Source organism: Tamandua tetradactyla, chromosome 21 (genome assembly GCF_023851605.1).
Source record: "Tamandua tetradactyla isolate mTamTet1 chromosome 21, mTamTet1.pri, whole genome shotgun sequence".
Taxonomy (NCBI): domain Eukaryota; kingdom Metazoa; phylum Chordata; class Mammalia; order Pilosa; family Myrmecophagidae; genus Tamandua; species Tamandua tetradactyla.
The window spans coordinates 50,679,632-50,704,942 of NC_135347.1; the positions used below are offsets into that span (position 1 = coordinate 50,679,632).

Sequence of the window (25,311 nt, forward strand, 5' to 3'; positions counted from 1 at the left end):
CAGTTCTGTTTGATTCATTTTCATAATTTCTATCTTTCTATTGACCTTTTCTTTGTGTTCCTTCCTCATTTTCTTCGTTTCCTTTAATATTTTGTTCATGTTTTCCTTTAGCTCTTTAAGCATATTTAGGGCAGTTTTTTTTTTTTAAGTCTTTGTCTGGTACATACCATGTCTGGTCCTCCTCATTGATGGTTTCTAATGTTTTAATCTCCTCCTTTGCCTGAGCCACTGCTTCTTGTTTCTTTGTAAGCTTTGTAAGCTTTTGTTGAAATCTGTACATTTTGATATTTAAATGTGTTATCACTGAAATTCAGACTCTGAGTGTCTGCTCCTTAAGCCTGTATGATGACAGAGCTGTCACAGGACAGGAGGAAGAGCAGAAAAGGAAAACACCTCTCAGTCTTGGCTGAATGACCTGGGCAAGAGCTCTCCTTCAGGATGGAATGAGAGAACAGTTCCAGGCCAAAGAAAAGGAGCCTCCCTGATCCCTTCTGTGTGTGTGTCTCATCATGGTTATGTATGTGCGGAATTCTTCTGTTTATTCGGTTCTGAATTCTGAATGTTCCATCTTTTCTAGGAAATAGTTCCCTCACTGTCCTGGGCACTACACTGTATCTCCTACAGCCAGCAATCTCTTGTCCCAGGCAGCACAACTTGACTTCTCTTCCACAGTGTCCTGGAGGTGAGTTCCACAGGCTTCCTTTTACACACAGGACAAGTTCTGGCACAGCAAGCCCCTCAGGCCACCACCAGACAGCCTGGGCCAGACATAACATGCTCCCAGTGTGTGCACAGGGGACACTATGCTCCCTGCAGAAGCAGGAGCAGCAACCTGCACTGGGAACATGGACCAGCTCTGCCCAAGCCAGGGGGGTATGTGGGAAGGGCCAGCAGAGCACAGTGAGAGCTACCACTTTTAAGTATCCTTTTTCTTGATTTGGTGTTTGCCCTGTAACTGCAAACCTTTGCTTTCTGGAGCTTTGAGAAGGAAGCTTCTGCTGATTCCTGCTTGTTGTTCAAGGCTTCCATGGTGGGATGGATCCCTAAAGTGTCTCACTCCATCAATCTGGCCATTCTGACTACTTTTTCAAAGTTCAAATATTATTCTTTTCCTCAATTTTCAATGTTTTGTAATATTTCCCCCTAGCAAGAAGATGAAACTTCCCTGTCTCTGAAACCATGAAGAATGCTTTAGAATGATGATGCCTGATCCCCATTTAGTATTGTTTGCTCTTATTCATGAAAGCTTGTGAACTGACAAAATAATTAATCTTTGGCTGACAATAAAATGTTCTGCTAAGGTTAACGTATTTTTAGAAACAGAAAGATAACAGAGTGGTCTCACTGGGAATTGCATGATCCTTCTGGTGAAGAGAATTTTAGGCAGATATCATATACATATAAAATATTTAGTATATGACAAAGGTGAGATTTCAAATCAGAGGGGGAAGAATGAATGATTAATCAGTAAAAGATGCTAATTGTTATCTTTACTCAAATCATACTCCAAAATAAATTTACACGGATTTAAAAGTTTAATGTAAAAATAAAAACTATAAAATGCCAGATGACTGTTATATGTGACAGGTGTCACCTGTGTATGTGACATCTGTCTCTGGACAGGTGTGTGGGTGATTATATCCATGGCATCAAGAACAGAAAGTAAAAGTTTAATAATGGAATTCATTTTTTCTGTTTTCTTTTTTATTTTTTTCTGTATAGATGCAAATGTTCCAAGAAATGATGATGATGATGAATATGCAACTATGTGATGATAATGTGAATTACTGATTATATATATAGAACGGAATGATCAAAAGTTAAGAATGTTTGCATTCGTTTGGTGTTATTTTTTTAAAAAATAAAAAAATTAATTGATAAAATAAATTAATGGAATTCACTACTCCAAATTCTCAACCCTCTGTATAGTGAAAACACACCTTAAAACTTTAAAACTCAAATCACAAACTGAGAATAAGATTTGCAGCACATATGACAGGGTTAATATTCCTTAAATAAAAAGCCTCACAAAGTAAAACAACAGGATAACAGTAAGATAGGCTAAGGACATAGTTAATGTACAAAACAAATAAACCCATGAAAATGTTCAAATATGCAAACTCAAACAGGAACGAAATGCTGTTTTTCACTTATTGACTAATAAAGATTAAAAAGAATGATGATATCCACCACCGGAGTGTGAGGGGAAAGGCTGTTCTTAGGCAGTACTGGGGAGATTACAAGTTGTTATGACCTTTCAAAAGGCAAATGTCTTTAGGGTCAGTGGAGGGAGCTGCTAGGGAAAGAGACCTACCCAACTGTTAAGGAAGCACATGATGGCTAGTATAATAGCTGAAATCTTTTCAGTGAGATATATGGGCAGCAATGAGGATTAAAGAAAAAAATGAGGACAGTTGAGAAAAAATGACAGTATGAACGAGGACTGAGAAAAAACAACAAAACAACTATCATTTAAAATACAATTCATTTCCCTAGAAAATGTAAACTCAGGCTCTCAGAAGGTAGAATACAGGGGACCTAGAGACAGAAGCTAGAGAAGGGGGAACAGTTACCGAATATGTACAGAATTGTTAACAAGGTCGAACTTAAAGGTATGGGAATGGATAGAGGTGATGGTAGTTCATTAGTGAGATTGTAAGTAACAGTGGCATACTGAAGGGGACTATAAATGAAAGGGGTGTTTAAAGTTATGTATCTCACTGATTAGCACTACCAATATACATATGTTTTGCATGAACTACTTCAAAGGTATGACACTTGTACAAAGAGTTAATAATAGAAGGGCATATGGTAAAAACTACTATTGCAGGCTATGGTCTATATTTAACAGAAATACATCACTAGTACCACAACAATATAGGGGTAAATAATTGGGTGGGGGTGGACGAGAATTAAGAGGAGTTTGGGATTTTCTCTTTGGTGCAATGAAAATTGTCTAAAATGGAGAGTGATGCTGATTGTACAACCAAGTTGAAGAAATGACATTGTATAAGGAAACTCAAGAAGCCAGCACAAACAGACCCTTCTTCCAAGTAGAGGGACTCTGTAGGACTTCAGTGCCCTGTAGAACAGTTTGAAAACCATTACATTAGGAGACAACACATTTCCTATTACAATTCTACTTTTCCATGAGAAAAGATCGATACTGCCTGCAGACATTCAAGAAATGCTGGCTAGAAACAAAAAAACAATAATGGTATGGTGACCTTTAGAAAATGCTTATAAGAAAAAAAAGGGGGCCTAGACTGCAAGCTTTTAAAGCAGACACATTAAGTCTGGAGTGGTAATTATTATTTCTGAATTTTGAGAGGCTGTTTTATATATAACCTGATATTTAGAGAGAAGAACAAAGCCGAACAGGTTGGGGTTAAAGTAATTCAGAACATAGGGGTAAGGAAGACAGTGTCTATATTTTAGAACCACACATACTCTCTGAGACCAATGGACGAAAGGTTTATTTGATTTAAACTGAAATTTTCTGTAGTGCATAGTTTAATTCAACCTATCTGTATAGCTCATTTGAACAACTGAAACACGCAGACTACAAAATGAGAAAGAGGTCCTTTAAACCTGTGTAGATTATTGTAATGCCTGGAGGCATCCTAGAGTATATTAACCAATAATCAAAAAGTATCGGCAAATTCCCCTGAGGGAGGGGAGAAAGAATATGGGACTATTAAACCTTACCATCAGGGAATCCCCTGATACTGTGTCAAACTTTAGGGACACCCAAATCAATACTCAGGAGGCTTACCCTTGTGAAGCTTATGTAGGTAGCAGAGAAGCTTAGACTACCTATAGGCATGCCTAAGAGTTACTTCTGGAGGACCTCTGTTGTTGCTCAGACCCAGTAAACTACCTAAAATAAATTTCTGGAGCAATGCATGGTAAATATAAATTACTAGCAAAAAATGTTTATAATTTTCTTATTAAAAATAAAAAACATTTAGAAGGTATACTACTGGGCAATAATTCTGAAAATTTTCAAATGTTAGACTATTTTAGAGATTTGAGAAATTCTTGATCATATATGATTATCATCATTCTGTCTGCATTTATATATTCAAATGTAAAAAATGAACAGTTTATTCTTTAGGTTTTATCTTAAAGGTTAGTTTGCACTGAAAAAACAGAAGGTTACAGTTATGTGATTAAGAAAAAAATCATTGATATTTTTAGGAGTGGCAACAGACTAATCTTTCTAATCCCCCTTCTCCCTCCTTGCATACAACCTTTATATAGGTCAACAAAGCTTAATAAAGCCTTAATGGAAAAAAGAAATTATTGTTTAGAATCATTTTCTAAAATCGAGAACACTTTCATGAAAATCTGAGTAAGAGCTTGTTTTTATGAGATACTCATATTTTGAGATAAGATTCTAGATGTTTTTCAGTGATAGAAAATGGGGTGGGCCTCTGTCCCTTTAAATCACAATCTCCGGGTTTATGCAAGGAAAATGCTAGCATGAGGGAGAAATACCGCAATTAACTGAAAAAAGTTTTTTTTTCATATTAGATGATAAGTAATTGGAGTATAAGTTTTTAAACTGCTATATAGAAAAAATTATTATTTGTATTACATTTAGGATTCTTTGACATACTTTAAGCACTTTTTTGGGGGGGTGGGTGCATGGTCTGGGAATTGAACTTGGGTCTCCCGCATGGAAGGCAGGCATGCTAACCAATGAACTACCCATGCACCCTTCTAAGTACTTTTTTATAGGAGGGTTTTATATTAGCTTACTTTACTTTCTTTCTGAAACGGAAACTGTTTACAGTCAATTCACGTTATAAAAAGTTTGCAGAATTCTGTCCAGAATGGGTGTCTAGGCTTTTTGTCTGTCTGTATATTATGCAAATTTTACAAAAGGAAAATAATTTCATATATAATAAAGTACTCTAATTCTTGAGAGGGATGGTAAAAGGAAGAAAGAAAAAATTACAAATTGAAGTCCAACAAGAGAAAAATTTGCAAAAGAATACCAGTTACGTAAAAATTTGTAACTACTACATGCGTATTTAAAAAACAAAAAATATGAAGTAGTAAATCTATGTTGAATTTAGTTGACATATGATTTCATTAGGCATATAACTAACCCAGAAATAGAATAAAATCACAAATGATTTGCTTCTATATGTGGACATTTTTAAAAAAGCCTGGAAAATCATATATACCTAAACCATAACAATGTCCAAATGGTGAAATTACTGATGATTTAGATTTTTCCTCTTTTGTGCTTTTCCATAGTTTAAAAATTTCATACAATAAATAGTAAGTATTACTTGTGTACCTAGAGAAATAAATGTTATTTTAAAAAATTATCTGTAACTTTTTACATTTAATACACTTTATACAATACTGTATCATTATATTAAGACAAGACTGATGATGATTACCAGGTTAAATAATAAGCTTTCCTCTATAACATTAAAAGAGACTCTACTAGTGTCAATGAAATTATTATAATAGGAAAAATGTTTCCTTCTCTAGTGTAATCTCTTCTAATAATGGTTCCAATCAAATCACACTGCAATTTTTAAAGTCAATTTATAAAAGTGATTATACTGAACTGCAAAATATAACCAAGCAAAAAAAATCATAATAACCTTTCAATTTCAATAGAAGCATTGCTGAAAATCAAGATAGCAACTTGGTAAAATGCTAAACTTGGACTGGCTCACATGAAACAATGTTCACTGGAATGGTCTACAAAGCACCACAGACTACTATGAAGAACACAGGTGTTTCCCTATCAAAGGAAACCCACCATGTGCTGACTGGGCAAATCATTCTCTCACACTGCTACAGGTCCACTCTGTCTAAAAAATCACAAGAATTTCAAAGGAAAATAATTAATTGAACAAATATTCTTTCAAAACCTTAAATATATCTGTGAAAAACAATTAAGGCCATCAGAGGAAAGATAAGATTAATCAGGCAACAGATTATCAAAGGAAAGGTAAGAATAATAATTTTATGGGGGGAACTCAACACAAGGAGAGGACACATTCATTCATCATCAGTGAACATACATTACAAGCTCAGCAAATCACAACCTCTCTGATCCTGTTTTCCTTCCGTAAACAGTCAGGAATTGAACTTGAAACAATGGTTCCTATATTTGGAGATGCTTCAGTCATTTGAAGAGGTTATTAAAAATAGAGCTCAAGCCCTTCCTTTCTCTCTCCCTTCATCCCATGTCTTACAACAGTAAGGTGCCAGGTCTGGGAGCTGCATACAAAACTAAACCAAGCCAAACCCTCAGGTATTAAATTCATATAACTTCCAATCAAAAAGATGAAGTGAGGTTTCTTGTTTTTGCCAGACACAGCTACAGAAGCTAAATAAACCACAGAAACATTTATAAGGCAACATTATAATTCCAATAAAATCATAACAGCCTACTCATTTAGCAAAATGTCACTTATCGTGTGGTTTTTAGAGCTGGTATTTACTATCAATGAGAAGATATGCACTGATTCAAGATGTTTTCTTTCTGCCCATGAAGAATGTATTTTTTTATAGAGCACAAATTTTCCATGGTCGGTGTTTAATAAATATTTATGGAATTAAACTAAATTGTGCAAACAAATCAGTTATCATCCACATGGTCAAATGGAAACGTTTAAAATAATTTAGTTTAAGAACTTAAATGCCTTATTAACTTCTCTCTCTCAAAAGCAACACACTGGTGCCATTCTGAGAACACAGCATTTCCTGGAGCTGGGTGCTATAAGAGGGAGTTTATGTGGCTTAGCATGGCATGAAAATTATTAACTAGGGAACACAATGCAAATACCCTTTTCCACCAACATTTAATTGACATAAATAGAAATAAATTATGCCAAGAGAAGAGACCAACTGTTTTGCTTTTTTCAAGCTATTTTCTAACCAGACTTTATAATTAATTGCTTTTCTAAAACTTAATTACTGAAACAAGTGGAATGAGATTTAAATTTGCATTTGTTGGAATAATAAACAACACACCTTAATATTCAGCAATACACTCAAAGGTGTTAATCCTTGGAAATATGAGTCTATAAATATTTCATGGATGAGTGCATATATCACAATACACAAATATAAACACACTATTTAGAGTTAAATTTATGTTTGCCAAAATTCAACTTAAAAAAAAAATCTGCTTCAAAAGGAAAAGGTTCACGTGAGGCTACAGCTAAAATGTCTGTCTGTTTACAGCTTTTCATCTATTTATTATTCTTATAGCACAGTGCCTGGTACACAGTATACACTCAATGAATATTTGTGGAATGCATGAATTTAAGCTTAGTTTTCTAAATGTTCAATTGATAATACAAAAATATATGATTAGATAAAGTTTGGAGCCAAATTCTATGCAAATATCTCATTCTGCTACAACTTATTAATATTTTTTCCATTCAGTACAAAAAGGATTTGGAACGATTTAGAATAACAACATAACATAATGGAAGAATTAAAATGAATATGAAACTAAGATTAAAAGCCATAAAGTAATGATTCTTAAACTTAAGACAGAAATTTTAGCATGAACTTTTAAAATGCTTTTAAAATCACTGTCTTTTTTGTAAGTAGGCATAATACACACATGGAGGAAAAAAAATTTTCCTAGCACTAATTCAAAAAAATAATTTATCAGGAGGTGCTTCACATAAAAGGCATCAAGTAATAGTAATAAATGCCCTTAAAAACAATTTTGAACTGTATAAAAATATCATCAAATGTGTATTTCTTATTCTAATTTTTAATTTTGAAGCATGACAAACTTTACCACTGCTAGTGAGACTTTAAACTGGTAGTGTCCTTGGAGAACAAGGAAGATATATATTCCTTATAACCCAGCAATTTCACTCTTAGATATATCTTATACTCAGAAATTAACATAAATATACTAGGAGATGAATGAATGGACAGATATTAGCAGTTTCTATTTGAGAAAATTGGAAACATGCTCTCTCTCTATATATATATAATGGAAATGGATAAACTGTGGTCTATACATAAAATAGAATATCATACTTCAGTGAAAAATGAATAACTAAAACAGGTACCCATTGGTACGAATTTCATATAGGTAACTAGCGTGGAAAAACAGTTACAGAAGAATATACATAGTATGACAGAGAGCACACAAAATAATGACGTGAATTGTTTCAGAAACATACCTATGTAGTAAAAATGTAGAGAAATGCATGGGATAAACACAAAGTCAAAGACAGCAGTTACTCTGCAAGGGATGGAGCAGAGTGGGATTAGGGAGGGTTACACAGGGTACTTCCATTGTACTGGCAATGCCTTATTTCTTTAGTAGGTTGGTGGGAACACGGGGGATTGTTGTATGTCTGAGTTATTTCCTAACAAACAATTTAAAATATAAGTGCAAAATATTAAGTTAGATCCTAGAAAGGTCTTAGGGTCATGGGCATAATTTAATGTGGTCCAAATTGATGCCTTTCCAATGGAAACAGGAAGAGAGGGGGAACGGCAGGGGTTGGGGGATAGACAGGTAACACATCCCTTATACTAGACAGGAGTCCATCCCAAACTGAGCTTCCTGTGGGTAAAGAGATAAAGGAACGTCTGTACAACAGATACACGACAGGCATTAAAGAGTGGGGCTAGTTTGTATGGACGGATAGGGAAATACATCCCCCACACATTAAGATATAAAAGCAAACCCTACAATAGTAATGTTTAACATACCACTGAGAAAAGACAAGTCTTATATATACTGGTATATAAATTAAAAATGTGTATAAGGTTATATAAAGAGCCATTAATAATGGTTGACCTGGGTTGGTAAGGGAGATGGCATTTATTTTACTTTATTCTCTACTATATACCATTAAATATTTTTTATAATGAGCTTTCTATTACTCTCATAATTAAAAAAACATAACCTCCCTAGTCCTTGACAGAGACAGGGCTTCTCAACCCTGGCGGTAGTTCAAAATCACCTGGGATGCTTTGAAAAAGGACTCTCGGACCCCACCCCAGGATAACTTAATTAGAATCAGGGGGGGTTGCTCCCAGGTGATTCCATGTGCATCAACGGTTAAGAGCCACTGCCGAAAGCAGCTTTTGATGATGCAGGTGCAGAGCTGGTTATCCTGAGTGAAGAAAGTGGCAAGGACGCTACTTAACACGCAGCTGTTACGTGATAATCTGACACTGTGGACTTCACACAAGCAGGGCAAAGAGCAGGATAAACAAGTGCTGCGGGGTAGGGAAGATGAAACTCAGTGACAGAAAAGCCAAGAGAAACCATCTCTGACCACCGCACTCCTCCCCATCCCCACTCTTTGGAAATCCCCCAGTGTCACTGAGAACCACCAAATCTGACCTTTACACCTGGTCTCAGACTTTAGGATCCTGTCCTGGTTTTTTTGTTTGTCTTAAAGTTTTCAAAAGTTCTCAAAGTCGAGTGAATTTCTGTGGATTTTACTGCTCCCAGTTTTTAGGTTCTTTAAGACACTAACTAAAAGCATAGGGGCTTTTTCAGCATTACCATATCGTTTAAGTGCCAGATGTGGCAAGGTTACCATTAGAAATGGAAATAAAATTCAAAAGCTATTAGACTTCTAGGTAATATGAGCATCTAAGAGAGATTAATCACACTGTAGAGGGTTATGTGATGGTAACATTTTTCCTTTTTCTAAATGTTTAAATCAAATTTTATACCAATGTTTTAAATTAATTGGGTGTTAACATGATGGGTTAAAGGTTGTTGGGGAACTTATTATAACGGTTCTGTTGCAAAAAGTGTTTCAAACTCTGCTGCAATGTTACCAAAAAGAATGGTGCTGGTAACAGTTCAACACTCCGTGTCTGCTCACTCTTGCCTACTTCTACTCTCCCGCCTAAGCAGGTCAGCACTGAAGGCGGGATGGGAAAGCCTGCATGTGGGCTCAATTTTCTGTTTCTTCTCCTTCCCTGGCTCCCTGCCTCTCCCTGCCCCTCCCTCACTTCCTCTGCTGCTCAACTTCGTTTGTTCAGCATGCGCAACTTGAAGCTAATTTGAACTTCTGGATGTCTGACTGGAGCATAAATACAGACTCTGTATCGTCCTTACTGAAACACAGCAAGGAATTAACATTAAACTTAAAGCAAACCTAAATTATAAAAAAAAAGAACCATTGTCTATTAGCTATGCAAATGGCAATGGTTCTGTCATGAATAATAAAGCCTCTAATTTTATATTCTGATCCAGACAGAAAGCCATCGACTCATAAAGGAGGAAGAATCAGGGTTACTTATAGGCTGGGTAAAAAGTTTTTGGTAGCATAAGGTCTGACATGTTAAAGTACCTAGTCAGGTTTAATGCTTAGAACCCCAAATTCCATGCCACTGAGAAGGGAAAACAGAAATCTGCCCTGAACATTTTATAAAAAGATATTACCAGACATTGACTATATAAGCATTTCACTAGACTCCTATAAAACAACTAATTTTGAGTGATACTGTCAGTTTTTTATTTTTTAAACAGTGTGGGGTGATGGGCTGTCTTTTGCTTTGAAGGTTTATTTCAGAATTAAAAAAAAATACTTGTAAGCAAAAGAAAAAAAGGTTCACCATAACTCTATCTCCTTACACTGTATCTTGGAATAAAGCCTTCTATGGAGATGGTTTTCTCTGCAAATATATATATATTCCACACAAAAGTGGAATCATACTGACTGCCAGGCCTTGTAACCAGCTCTTTTTCATGTATTATAACAACATTCTCCTACGTGGCACTACCCTGAATGGACCCACCAGGACTACACAGTTACAAAATACACACCCAAATAGCTGAATACACTGATGTGTTTGATCGAGTTAGTGAAAACTATTATTCTGAAGCACTGAATTGTGCTGTTCTTTTACACAGTAAATGATGACTGGCCCGGTTTAAGGCTGCTGCTGGCTCACGAGGTCCAGCAGGCAATAGGGTGGAGGAAGACATCTGTCTTCCTGTCCACACTTGAAGGTCAGCTGAGCCCTGACAGGCAGGGCCCCAGCGCTTTCCAGACCAGCCGCTTTATCTTGAAAGGGGAATGGTACTGGAGGTTTCTGGATTCCCAACTCGTACAGCCACAGTGTTCCCTGAAGGTAAGGGCCAGGGAAGGGGAATCACATTTGGTTAATTTCTTTCAGGGATAACTGAGAATAGCACTTCATAGTGATTTCATATTCTATAAAAAATTGTTCTCAAAATCACCCTGTAATGTCAGTTATTATAAAACTCTTGGCTTATAGATGGGAAACTGAGGACAGATTTTTTTTTTACTGTAGGTTTATTTTGATTAAAAAAGTTACTGTCTCAAGACACAAATACAAATCAGAAAACAGTACAATTAGGACAATAGAATGTGGAGGACAACAGGTTAGAGTAATATATAAAACATTTTTAGCTGTTGAAAACAAAGCTGTCTTTAAGAACTACTTTCACAAAGAAGTACTCCTTTTAAAGAGTAAAAAGCAACAACTTAGGTTTAAAATCACATATACAATCCTCTCAGCAGTTCTAGTAAATCCAAGTGGTATGAAAAACAACACAGGCAATACTTTTGCCCATAACAATATTTGTTGATGGAAAATTTGTTAGACAAGCTGGTTCTGAGGACAGATTTTTAAGTACAAAACGGTGAGGACAGAATCTAAAAGGAGGAAGAAAGCAGAAACTAACTGAGCCAGGCATTTTCATATACTTTATTTAAGGCCCACAAAAATCTCTGATCTAAACAGTATTATTCCCATTTTAAAGGAGAAAAAAACCCACACTGAGAAATCAAGTAATTTGGCAAAGTTTACCTAGTTTTTAAATAGCCAAAGTGGGATCTTCACCCAAGTGTATGTTTGATTTTTTTCACTGCGGCATAACATTTCTCCCAAGTCCTGCCGGAGATTAAAGTAACTCGTACATGGTCAGAAAACTGGTGAATTTGTATTAAACCGAGTTTTCTGGCTGTAAAGCATGCATTCTTTCCCATGGACATACTATCTAACATTTTGGGTGGACCTTAATATTACCAAGAGTTTAGAGAATCCTACTGGGCTATCAAGAACTGCACAGTCTGGGATTTTGTCCTATTTACAAGCTATTAAGTTAATTAGTTACTGTTTCAAGGATGCCGGCAGGATACGTGAGATTCCTGAGTCAGAGACAAAGGTCTTTATTATTACTCATGTTGGTTTCTGTGAGCTCCCCAATCCTCTCAAGTCCCACCTGCCATTGAAGCTGTGCACGCAATGGGGCAGCACGACTGTTCTTCCCTCAGAGGGAAGAACACTGAGCTTGGGGGAGTGGCTGCTTGCATAGTAAGTCGAAGCATGCCTCCTCTTTGTTTGCGGAAAGATGTTACCTCTTCCCTCAAGCCTCTCACTGCAAGCACAACCTTGAGAAACAGCCCAGGTAAAGAGTAATCAGGGGAGGGCTTGCAATCTTGACATACTCATTAAGAATAAATGGGACAGTCAGGATCCATGGTGCATGTTTCTCCAAACATGACCTTACGGCACATAAACCAGCAGCTACTTGAATGACAACGTGTAGGAAAATGTCCCTTACTTCTTTATAATCTGCATATTTCTTTTTTAACTGGATCAAATGATTCTTTGCTAATTAATGTTTTAAAGTTGTGATTCATCTTGAAATATGAGACCCTATGTTTCAAAGTAATGAAAACTTCCAGGAAAAAGAGGAAAACAATTTCATAATGTGAAAATAATTTCATTTCAAATTGATTTTAATCTATATTATTAATACCTACTACTACCATGAGTGGGAGATGAGAGTATGGAATACAACATAAGTGGAGTCCTTTTCTCCAGTACAGTAGCATGATGGCATGGAATAACAAGAAAAGTTAGGAGCTTAAAACAGAAAGTTAAATACGACACTGCAATAACTCAGTGCCCATATAAGGAATACTTTGGGAGATCAGAGAAAATAGATCATTGAGGGACAAAATGGTCAAAGTAAGCTTTATGGGGCTGAGACTTAAAATAATAACTAACATTTATTGAGCACCTAGTCTATGTCAGCCACTAGTTTAAATGTCTTATATGCATTATTTAACTTAAATTGGAATACCTACAGAATGAAAAATTAAGCTTAATAATCTCCCCTTATTCAGCATTATAGAGGAGGTACAATAATTATCCCTAGAGATAGACAATTTTCATATCACAGGAAATTTAACCTCTTGTTCTTTATCTCTGTATTGGTGATAATTTATCCTGCCTATACCTGGATTTAAATGTTATCTTTAAAAGATGAAATTTTACACAGAAATTTGATGACTTTTTGAGTTCTACTGAAAAATCTAGTTACGCTCCAATGTACTATTTTAGATGGTACTTTAAAATCCCAAGGGATTTTTCAGCCAAATTTCAGAGATCTAAACTAAGAAACATACTTATGTCAATACAACTGTTATTTTTTCTATTTAGAGTAAAAATTTTATCAGTCTTTCATCAAATATTTACTGCATACATACTATGCACCAGGCATGGGAAAAGAGAAAAGTGTGTGAAACCGACAGTTCTTAGTGGTGCTTGTGGTCCAAGTATAACATAACCAACATTTGCTTCCAGAACTCTAACCAAATGGACCTAATAAAAACTAATTTATGTACTATTACCCAATATCTGTATCTATCTGGTCTCATTATTAAAAATTATTGTACAACATAATAAAAAAGTTCTTAAGAAAGCTGCCATCTCAAGTAATTCATTTAGTTTTCTGATACTGTGAACTATTTTATTTAACAGGTTTCTCTTGAGGAAACCTTAAGCCAGATTTGTAGCTTATCCGTGGCAGTGTTAGTCACAGTGGGATATATATTTTGAGCCTCATTCCTGGCTTCATTTTAAGCCCTCATCTTTATTTTTACTTATGCTAGCCTGAATTGTATGTAAACAAATTACCTCAATTCCTGTATGGAAGAAGGCAGCATAAATATGAATGAATGAATGAATGAATGAGCAAGCAAATAAAAACACACATACACATACTTCCCTAGCATTGCAAGATCTTAACTCAATTGTACTGATTTGTTTCTTCTATTTCCCTCACTAAACTTAAGCTCCTTGAGGGCCATCTCTCAACCAGGAGGGAAAAGGCCAATGAAATTGTAGAGCTATCAACCCATCAGAGGCAGCTGCCTAGAAGACTTCTGGTTATTTGAGAAAAAAGAAACCTTATTTTTTTCCTGGTATTTTATCTAAAAATATTTCTAACTAATAAGCTACACAATAATGAGATTTCCTTCCAGACAAAACCAAGATGGATTTTGTTCTTTATTTTCTTTATTAAATTTCTTTATCTCTCCTAATAATTTAACCAAAATAAAGTATCTAGTATAAAATAGTATCTTATAAAATAGAAAAAATTAGTTATAATTTAAGTTAAAGATTCTTTAAATTTTTGATACAAATACATGGAGATTAAGAAAACACCTCTGGTGGTACAGCATTAAACAGATTTCAGGTTGCTTTGCTTTGTTTGCTCTAGAATGAAAATCCAAACTTTAGAAGAGAAATATTTTAATGTCTATTACAGTACATCAGTATAAGCATGTAGCACATTCTGATGTGATTCTAGAGCCAATTATTATATAAATATGAAGTTGGATAAAATATATGATACTCTACAGACACAGCTCAACCATACAAACGTAGGCAATCCTTCCTTTTAAAGAAATGTACATACAAAAACATAAATAGAACAGTATGAATAATACATTAAGAATTCATTAAGAATTCTAGTTAGTGAGACCAGGATATTTGTCACCCACTTTTCAAATATGGCATGAAATTCAGATTTTATATAGTAAGACTTAGAACCTAGTCAGTAATGTAAAGTTCTTAGAATAAAAAGAAATCTGAATTAAATTTCTTGTGCCAGTACCTTTTTTATCTGGCCTTAGTTTCTCAACTAATGGATGAGTTTTCAGACTGTGCACTGCAGAGCCTAGCAGGCAAGACTCCAAGCCTTTCACCTTGGATTCAGGAAAGGTCATTAGTTTTTACGGTTTAAACATTAATCTCCTACATAAGATTTTGTACAAATTAAGAACTCAGTAACTATAAATAACTTGAAAACTACTGGGCAAGATGATCTCCTAGGTCTCTTCTAATATTAGCATCCATGAAGAAATGGTTTCTTTAAGCTCCTAAACTCCAAACATTTTAAAAGAAAATCTATTCAATTAAATATGTACATAAAAAGAAAACTGACATGAAAATGCAGGCTTGATTTATTTTCAGAAATATAGTCAAATGGAACTAATGCTTTTACCTGGTGAAAATTCCATCCACAATCCCAATTGTTGCTTCCTCTGCAGGAACATAAGAGCCAATCTGAGCCATAACAGTAATCAACGCAACTTGTTTTATGTAGGAGCTCTTTCCACCCATATTTGGTCCAGTAATTATCATTACTCTCTCTGAGTCCCCCTGGAAAATTAAACAGTAATTTCACTTATTGCACCAGAGGGGTTTTTATGTAATTTCTACCATTTACTTCATAAATGGGAATGCATTAGACAAAAGATTGTTCCATGGCATATTTAAACATAACAGCAATAAGTATCACAAAGGGAAAGAGGCCCTGTTTGCCTCCAACCTGAACTTGGTTATTGCAAAAAAGTGAATTCTAGGTTTAAAAAATGAAATAAGAAGAAGTTACCAGAAAAGGATAATTAATAGGGCTTTCTCATTAAATTTTAATCTGTCTCTGCGTCTAGATGTTTTATATTGCTTATGTTCTAAGTCTATCAATTTTCATCTATCTTAATAGTAAACATATTATATACCTAATTGTCCAAGGCCCGAATTTGGATTGGCAGCACAGAATTTTTTCAGTTATAAATGGATGACTATTAAAAGAGACAAAACACCAAATTCTTGGTATTGGTTTTATTTAATTATTCACTGGCATTTCACTAGAGTATGTGAGGGAGGCAGAAGAACTGGTATTCTTGCAATGATTTGAGTTTCCAGAGCTTCCCGATATCGATTAATTACAGTACCTGTCCCCCCCAGAGGAGTCCACCGAGCCCTCCATGTCTGTGCCATGGGCACTCATCATCCTAGGCAATACCTGTCTTGCCTACAACAGCCAATTGGTAACTAACCAATAATCTATGAGGTGACAAAGCATAAAAGCTCTTCTCAAATTAGGCTGCTCAAATAATCTTTTGGAACTTTGAATTTAAAATCTCTTGGAGATCTATCAAAAGGTTCAATCAGTGAGTAACTGGAGTGTAAGTTAAAACACACACACACACAGCAGAAGGCCATAAGGCACTGAAGAAAGAGCAAGCAGTTATGAAGAAAGATGAGGGGGTAAAAAGGTTTATAGTTATAAAGAAGAAAAGACAGAGAAGAGCCACGACAGGAGTTGAGAAGCATCACAGAAACTTCATATATAGTAAAGCATTGAAAGAACAAAAAGAAAACTGGATCCATCCCTAATGGTGTCTTACATCCTAATTAACTACATTTCCATTCTCCCTAAAACCTAGCTGGGCTAGAGATCTTGTTCTTCCTCTCTGTTTCCTGTCTTTTATGACTACATATGGCTTTTATGATGCACTTAATGAATGTCCAGTACTTGAAGGCAGGCAAGTGAATTTGTGTTTCCTGCAACAGAAAGAGCCTAACACAGTAGCTATAAGGAAAGAAGTTTATTATGAGAAGAACGAAAAAAAAAAAAAAAAACTAGTGACTAAAATAAAATGAATTCTGGTTGACACAGATAAGTGGAGTAAGACAAATGAGGGTGCCGTGTGCCACAGAATCTTTGAACAGCTAGCAAAAACAGGCAGAACCATCTTCCGCCAAACACCAGAAAACAAAGGGTTGCATTAACTGGATGAGTGCCAAATCGATAAAACACAGCTTTAAAAACAGTAGGTGACCTATTGTTTAGGGTGGAACCTTTGATTAGATTGTTTCCAAGAAGACTGACCCACTCAATTTTGGGTGTGACTTTCTGATTAGATGAAGATGTGACTGCACCCATTCAAGGAAAGCCTTAATTAGTTTACAGGGGTTCTTTAAAAGGGGAGACCTTCTGGAGAAAACACTGTTGCTTCAGAGCTGACAAAGACAAATCTGGACACTTGAGAGTGCCCACAGAGCAAGCAGACGCCTAGAAATGGATGTCTGGAGATGCACAGCCCAGCATATATTGCCATGTGCCCTCCCATAAGATGGTACGCAAGCAGAACCCAGAGTCCTGCCCTACCGAAGCTAAGAGAAGGCCCACAGATGCTTAGAGAAGAAGTCACTGGAATCAGAAGCTGGAAGTAATGGAACCAGGAACAAGGACCAGCAGACACTAGTCATGTGCCTTCCCATGTGATGTCATCAGCTTTTCTTTGGAGTCAAGGTATCTTTCGGTCTTAGAACTGTAAACTTGTAACTTAATAAATCCCCTTTATAAAAGCCAAGCCATTTCTAGTAAATTTCATTCCAGCAGCATTAGCAAACTAAAACAATTACTTTCATGAAGTTTTTTTAAAAAATGAGAAACTATATATGAAACTGCTCTGAAACTATAAATACTGTAACTGGTTGTAAATCACGATATCTTAAAATTAAAGATGCTTAAGGAAGTCACTTTATATTACAAGGAGAAAAAAGTCCCATGCACTACAGACTAACTGAAAGCAAAGAAATGAGCTAAAGGAAAAGGAAAAAAAGAAAAGAAAATAAATCTGGTCTAGACCCAGTGTAAAAGCCAAGTGTGAAACTGATTTGAAGAGTTTGATAAATCAAATTAAGTATATGGCACTTACATGAATGTTATTCTTTTCTAAATTAAATTGTACAAAAGTTGCTGAAAACGACATATTACCTACGGAGGGTAAACACATCTGATACTTCCCAAAAGTTTTAAAAGGAATGAAAGTTTTCTTTTATACTGAACTACACAAACTGCTGGTTTTTAAAACCACACGATCATGCATATGATTCTTGAATGCTTCGTCTCCCTTGCAGCCAATATAGTTTATTTGAACTTCAGAGTCAGTTGACACGTGAAATTTCAGAGCCAGTTGGCACATAAAAACTAATGATTTGTATTTATATAGCAAATAATACATGAAAACTTACACTTCACTGTTTTAACATTTAAACAATGCTTAGTTAGCAAGAAAACACTGTCTAAGTAATGAATGGTCCATAGTACAAAATGACTCTAAGAAAACTTCTTTAACTAGGTTAAGTGTATCTACCAAAACATACATAATGTACTAGTCGTAATGGTGAAGTGTTAAGAGATATTCCTTTAAATAAATTAGGACAGAGGGCCCACTACTGCTAACAGTAGCATAATAATAGACAATTATTATGATTAATGAGAATTTAGCATGATGGCTAGAATTAAGATCAAGATGCAAAATCAACTGAATTTTTTTATAAGAGCAACAAATAACTCATATTTTATTGATAAAATAATTGTGAAAAAGATACGACCTACAAGATGAAAAACATATTTAGGGAGAAATACTTAAAACATTATTGAAAGGACATTAAGGAAAACCTAAAGTAAAGCATATTGCATTCATGGAGGGGCATATTCATTTGTCATATCAATAACATAAAAATGTCAACTTCTCCCCAAATTGATCTATAAGGTCAATTCATGAAAAAATAAAATTTCAATTTTTTTTTCTTCAGGGAACTGTATAAGTTGAGTCTAAAATTAAACAGATGAACAAAGACCAAAGAAAAGTCAAGGCATTCTCTTAGATTAGGGTAGGGATAACGTTCCCTACCAGATGCAAAGACTTACTATAATGCTATAGTAAACCAGACTGCTTGGTTTTGGCTAAGGGACAGGAGACGTGACCATTGAAAAAAAAGAGTTCAAAACAGCCCCATGAAAACATGGAAACTTAATATGTGACAGATAACTCTCTGCAGACTGATGAGAAATGACAGATCATTTGGAAAATGGTACAGGACAACTGATTATATAGAAAGATATGAAACTGGAATCCTACTTCATACCACATACAAAAATAAATTTGGAGTAGACTGATTAAAGACTAAAATCTGAAATGCAAAATTTTAAAAATATTTATAAGGAACTATAGAATAACATCTTTATGACCTTGGGGATAAAGAAGGATTTATTTAAAAAGTACTCACCCATAAAAGGAAAGGCTGACATATATACAACTTCATTAAAATTAAGATTATTTTGGTCATTAAAAGAATAGAAAAAATTACTCTGAAATATCTCCTTCAATACTAAAAATGTTAACTTTGTTTTCATTCAAGCGTTCTATCATACAAATCTGATGTAACTAATATGTAGAAGATCTAAAATTTTCTAGTAAATAAATCAATGTCTATTTTCAGTGTTTAATTATGTGCTTTAGGGAAAACTGAGATGCTTGGAAAGCCAAAAAACACCACTGAAAGGACTTAAATGTGCAGAGCTCCCACTCCCACTATCCCTTCTAAAATGGCCTGCCTGACCACTATGTTTGTTTCCTGATCCAAATACCAGCTTTGAATGCTCTTGGCTGTTTGGTTTGTGGTTAAGCAGAACTGCTCCCACTTGCAGAGCCACTGACACTCCTGAAGGAGGCAACAGAAACACCAGGACACTCTTAGGGCCTTGCCTTTGAATTCTATTAAAACATGAAATATGTTGAAAATTTTTGGACTGAAAAATAAAAATACAAAAAAATTTTACTTTGTCAAGAAATGAGGTGGGTTCCTGTGGCTCTTTTAGCTGAGGTATCAGAAAACAAACATTACAGGATACGTTATTCTGCCTTCCCTCCAATAGCAGCGCTCAAAAAGAAACCTACTCTTGAGAGCTCACTGCAGGTTCCAAATGCATGGGCCCCCTGGCAAGAGTGGGCCTGCAGATGCCTGGTGGCGGTGAGGGCCTACCAGCAGGCACATTTCTGATGTCCACCAAGGCCCCCAAAGATGCAGCCTCCATAGGACCTTGGCTCTGAGAGAGCTGGGAGAGCCTTGGAGAAAAAGAGGGTGGACAGTAACAGGAGCTACAACAGTGCCAGCTGAGTCTTGCTGGAATAGAAGGGAGGCGGTGGGAAGGAGGCGGTGGGAAGAACGCGGTGCACCTGAGGACCAGGTCCCCTTTCCATCTACATAGTAAAAGCCATAGAAAATCTGCTTGCCATGGCCATTAACTTTTCTTTTTATTAAAAATGAGAGCTAATGCTTATATACCATTTGCTCTGTGCCAGGCATTATTCTAGAGGTGTATTAATCACCATCATCCCCACTTTGCAGACAAGGAAACTGAAGCAGAGGGATATTTTTAAAACTTAAACCAGCACGCTCTGCCGCCACTAGTCTTGCCTGAAAGAGTAGATCTGATCTAATTAAATGTAGCATTCCAATAAATGATTTTTAAAAAATTATTTACTCACTGAAATGACAGCACTTAACGACTGAAAGGAATAAACCCAAATTATTGACACTTATCTCTAGATTATAAAATTATACATGATTTTTATTTTCTCTGTTTTCCAAAGTTCTCAAATTTTCTACTACAAGCATTTTGAGGTAACAATAACACTTCTAAGAATTAATCTCAGGAAAAACTATGAATTGTAGAATTATTTATAATAGCAAGAAATGGACCTAAAAGACATTCAAAGAAATTTATGGCACATTCATACAACTGAATATCATGAAGTCATTAAATTATGTGAGGGAATTTTTTTTAATGATAAAGATAAATATGTTATATTACGAGAAAGAAGAAGGATCTAAAAATATTTAAATGAAACTGTTATGGCTTTGTTAAAAAAACAATTACAAACGAAAGACAAAGGAAATTCACCAACATGTCAGTAGTGGTTGTTTTCTCCCTTTCTTTATATCCCAAATCTGAATCCATAACGTAATTTAAATGGGTTCCAAAGCAATGAGAGGCACTGACAACCATTTACTAAATCTATACTATGTTGCATATTCTACAAAAAAGGTTTGAAGACATTTTCACTGAGTTGTTAATTTCTGTGAGAACCTTGACAAATCACAGAATGGGAAAATGAATGAGTAAATATCAACAGAGAATTGATCCCAAGTCAGGAAAGGTGATTGTTAGTCTAAAGCTTGGGCGAGTCAGTCCAGATTTCTAAGCCCCACTGTTCTCTCCTATAAAAGGAGAGAGCTGCTCAAATAGTCTCTTGCCCTTAAATCCTATGATTCTCTGAAAAATAATATGTCCTAGTTCAGGCACATCACACAGATATGTGGCCCTCGAGTGAACCAATGGGCAGAGGCTAAATGAGTTCTGCCCTAGATGTGCTTAGAGGAGGCGAAGGTGTGGAATTAGCTTGTGTGAGGTACTTGGGAGAAGTAACACACTGTGAACCCCATTAGACTGGCAGTCTCTGTGAGGAAGTGGATTTGAGAATATCAAACAATTTAATATTGACTTTAATGAGATACATGTTTTCAATTCACAAAATTCAACTATTTATAGATGCCAAAGTGGCTAACAAGCATCAAATACAGACTTCCCATGGGAGATAAATCATATAACAGGCACTCTCGTAAACTTTCTCGGAAGAAAAGATTTCAGAGTGTGAAGAATCAGGAGGTAAAGTGAGCTGCACAAACACCTGTCTCCGTCTCTGCTACACTGTCCTGCTGGGCTACCGCAATGACTCCTGATTGGTCTTCCTGCTTTTCCTGTGCCCACAGTCCATTTCCTGTGTGGCAGCCAAAGTGACTGTCTTAAAAAGTAAAACAGAACTTGTCTCCTATTGAAAGACCCCAAATAGATCCCAAAAGCACTGAGGATAAAGTCCAAATTTCTCATCACCATCTAAAGGCCCTAAAGCATCTGACCACTGACTACCTAATTTCCTGCTCCCCGCCAGCATGTTCAATTGCTGATGGCCAGATTTGACTTTTGCTGTTCTTTGACCTGCCATGCTCATTACTGCTTTAAAGCTGGTCCCTCTCTCTGGGATGTTCTTCCCTGAGACTGGGTCCTTTTTGTTACTCAGGTCTAAAATCCAATATAACTTCCCAGGAAAGACCTTCCCCACCTAATCTATGTAAGCCTGTCTGCCTTACTGCTCTCCAGCATGCACATCAGCCTGTTCATACACACACATACACACACGCAAACACACATAGACTCATACACACATATACAGCTCTTACCCCTCTCTGAAATTACCTTAAATTTCTTGCTTATTCATTTATTATTAACCTTCTCTGCTAGAATGTAAGTTACTATGAAAGCAGGTACCATGTCATCTTGTTCATCCCTTCTGTCCACAAGAAGGCTTGGCCAAAGAAGGTACTCAAATATTAGTAATATGGAACTAATTTAATATGTGAAAAGCACTCCACTAGAGACAGCCACCATTTGTACATTAAAAAAAAATCATTTGTGAACTCTATAAAAATTAGCCAAGAATATATAACTGCTCTGTTCTCACAGTTCCCAAGATGACATAATAAGTATGGAAATGATTAAGAAATTTTGCACATCTAATGTACTCACCCATCTTTTACCAAGACCATATATATTTGAGACACCATGTGTCAGAGGCCCCCAGATATGAAAAAAACATGAAATCTATCTGGAAGGCCAGTGTTCTGGTTTGCTAGCTACTGGAATGCAATATACCAGAAATGGATTGACTTTTAATAAAAGGGGATTTATTTTGTCAGTTCTTCAGAAGAAAGGCAGCTAACTTCGAGGTTCTTTCTTATGTGGGAAGGCACAGGGTAATCTCTGCTGGCCTTCTCTCCAGGCCTCTGGGTCCAAACAACTTTCCCCAGGGTGATTTTTTCCTGCATCTCCAAAGGCCTGGGCTGAGCTGCGAGTACTAGATGAGGAATGCCAAGCTGCCTAGGCTGTGCTACGTTGCACTCTCTCATTTAAGCACCAGCCAATTAAGTCAAACATCATTCACTGCAGCAGGCAGCCTCCTAGCCGACTGCAGATATAATGAGCAACAGATGAGGTTCAGGTACCACTGGCTCACGTCTGCAGCAACAAAACTAGGTGCCTTCACCTGGCCAAGTTGAAAACTGAATCTAACTACCACAGCCATTTAGGATGAGTAGCTGTTCTAGAATATCCAGAAGCCAAAAGGTGGCAAAAATCTCTGCCCTAACAACTCTAGAGATGGCTGAAGTTACTGGAAATGCATCAAAGTGGACTGGACTAGACAGTGACCAGACCTGTGTGTGTACTGAGTATGATGTCAGACATAGAGCAAGTTCCAAGAAATAACAAATGAATGAATAAATAAATGAATGACTGCATGGGCGAATGAAAGACAGTAAATACAGCTGGAAGCACTGTATCAAAGAACTATGCTTCTGGATGGAACTTAGAGATGAATCTATAGAAAGGTGAGAAGTTCATTCTTTAAAGCTTCTACTGTAGGACTGGCAATGACTGGTCAGCATCAATCAATATGGTCTTAGTATTGTTTATCAAGAATCAAAACACTGCATCTAAGCAGGAAACTTTTAGGATAACTAAGCAACTTCTACAATTAACGCCATCTTTGGTGTGAAAAAAGAGAAGTGGGGATGGAAAAATACAGCCTCAAGGTGTAATATCTTTTACTGTATTCCCATTTTACAGGTGAGGAAATGAGAGACTTGGTGAAGCTAAGTACCTCGCCAGTGTGTTAGTGAAGTTCATCCTCTGACAGATACCTCAAAGGGGACCTTTCCTCAACAATCTGACAGGAAATCAGTCACTGCTAAATAAGAGAAGAGTTGCTTTAGCTCAAGACCAACACCTTCAGGTTCAGGTCCATTGATGGCTACACTACAATCATGGTCAGTCGGAATATCCCTGAAGGAGGAGATGCACGGAAGAAAAAAAATAAATTCTCATAACGTTAAGTCCAAGACCTAGGCATCAGCAAATTTTCTGCAGAAAAAATGCTTTCTTTCTTGACAGTTATGGATATTGATATCTCTCTAAAAAGGAGCCATGATAGAACTACTTTTATTATAGCTGCAGACTGCTGAAAAAGTTTGGTCATTTCAAAGTGTTTTATTCCTTGAAAATGTCAATCAACGGCAGGTTACAGTGAAAATATCCATAGAGAAAGCTTTCTCCATACAGGCTCTAGGTCAAATCATTGCACTTTTAACCCAAGGTGAACAAGAAGCAGAAGTGGGAGAGTGATGCTGGAGAAGAGAATATGCTGTATGTTGAGATGCACAGAAGGGGTCCAAATCCTTCTTGTGCTGCCCAAATATATATTCTACTGAGTGGGAGAGCTAGTCATTATCCAGTCCATCCAAGGACCACAGAGTGGCCTACTCACGATGACAACAACAGCAGAGCAGGATCTGAATTTCCATTTCCTATTACATCACAACAAAGTGCTTTCTCACTACATCTAAAAATCAGTTGGCAATAACTTAAAAAATGAAATGAAGAAACTGATGGAATAGAAATACTCTGACTAGAGTGATAGGGAAATAGTTTCTTGTTGAGACTTAAAGGGTAAGAAAAAATTCATTCAATCAACGGAAATGGACAATGGACAAGAAGAGAGGAAGACCATTTTGGAAGGGGAAATTGTGGTGCAGGTCAGAAGAACACCTTAAAAAATAATCAGTTATTGAACAAATGTCCTTTTCCATCTCAGTATTTCAGATGCAAGAAGAGAGGGGCACCAGAGGAAAGCAGTGATATTTGCCACTAATATTTCCTCTGCTTTAATGGTATGATCCAAACATAGGGGATGTAATTAATTGATAATCCTGGAGAGGATTTATCTTACCTAGGAACCCTCTGCGAATTACATGTTCCAGGAAGGCAAACCTAGTGCCTGAAACCTTTATAGAGTCTCAGTTTGAGCCCTAGGTGTTCTTAAGAGTCCACAGGAGTGATGTTGATTAGCAGTTAGCTAATTACCACGGCAATTAGCACTAACTGAAGCTTGCATAAGAGTAGCCTTCAGAATAGCCTCTTGATTCCATCTGATTTCTCCTGGCCGCTGATGCCTTATTTTATTATACTCCTTTTTCCCCTTCCAGTCAGGAAGATGTGGTCGATCTCACAGTGCCAGGGCCAGACTCAACCCCCGAGTCACACTCCACATTGTAAGGAAGATTTTCACCCTGGAATGGCTTGTACCATATAGGGGTGTGTGGGGGTATGTGTGTGTGGGGGTGGGGGGGTGGGGGTGAGGGCAATGATTTTCCTTGCAGAGAGGCCACATCTGAACAACAAAGAGACTTTCTGGAAGCAACTCTTAGGCCTCGTTAAGAAGTCTTAGCTTCTCCCCTACAGAAATAAGTTGCTTA

At 36.4% G+C, this 25,311-nt stretch overlaps 1 protein-coding gene across 2 annotated transcripts in view; it reads right to left on the reverse strand.

The window, feature by feature from the left end:
- Window positions 1–25,311, reverse strand: part of MSH3 (mutS homolog 3) — a 241,458-nt gene that overhangs the window by 13,382 nt on the left and 202,765 nt on the right. For both annotated transcript variants that reach the window (XM_077139293.1, XM_077139294.1), the window contains exon 20: window positions 15,305–15,462. In XM_077139293.1, the coding sequence (XP_076995408.1) occupies window positions 15,305–15,462 (158 nt within the window). The remainder of the gene's footprint in view (window positions 1–15,304; window positions 15,463–25,311) is intronic.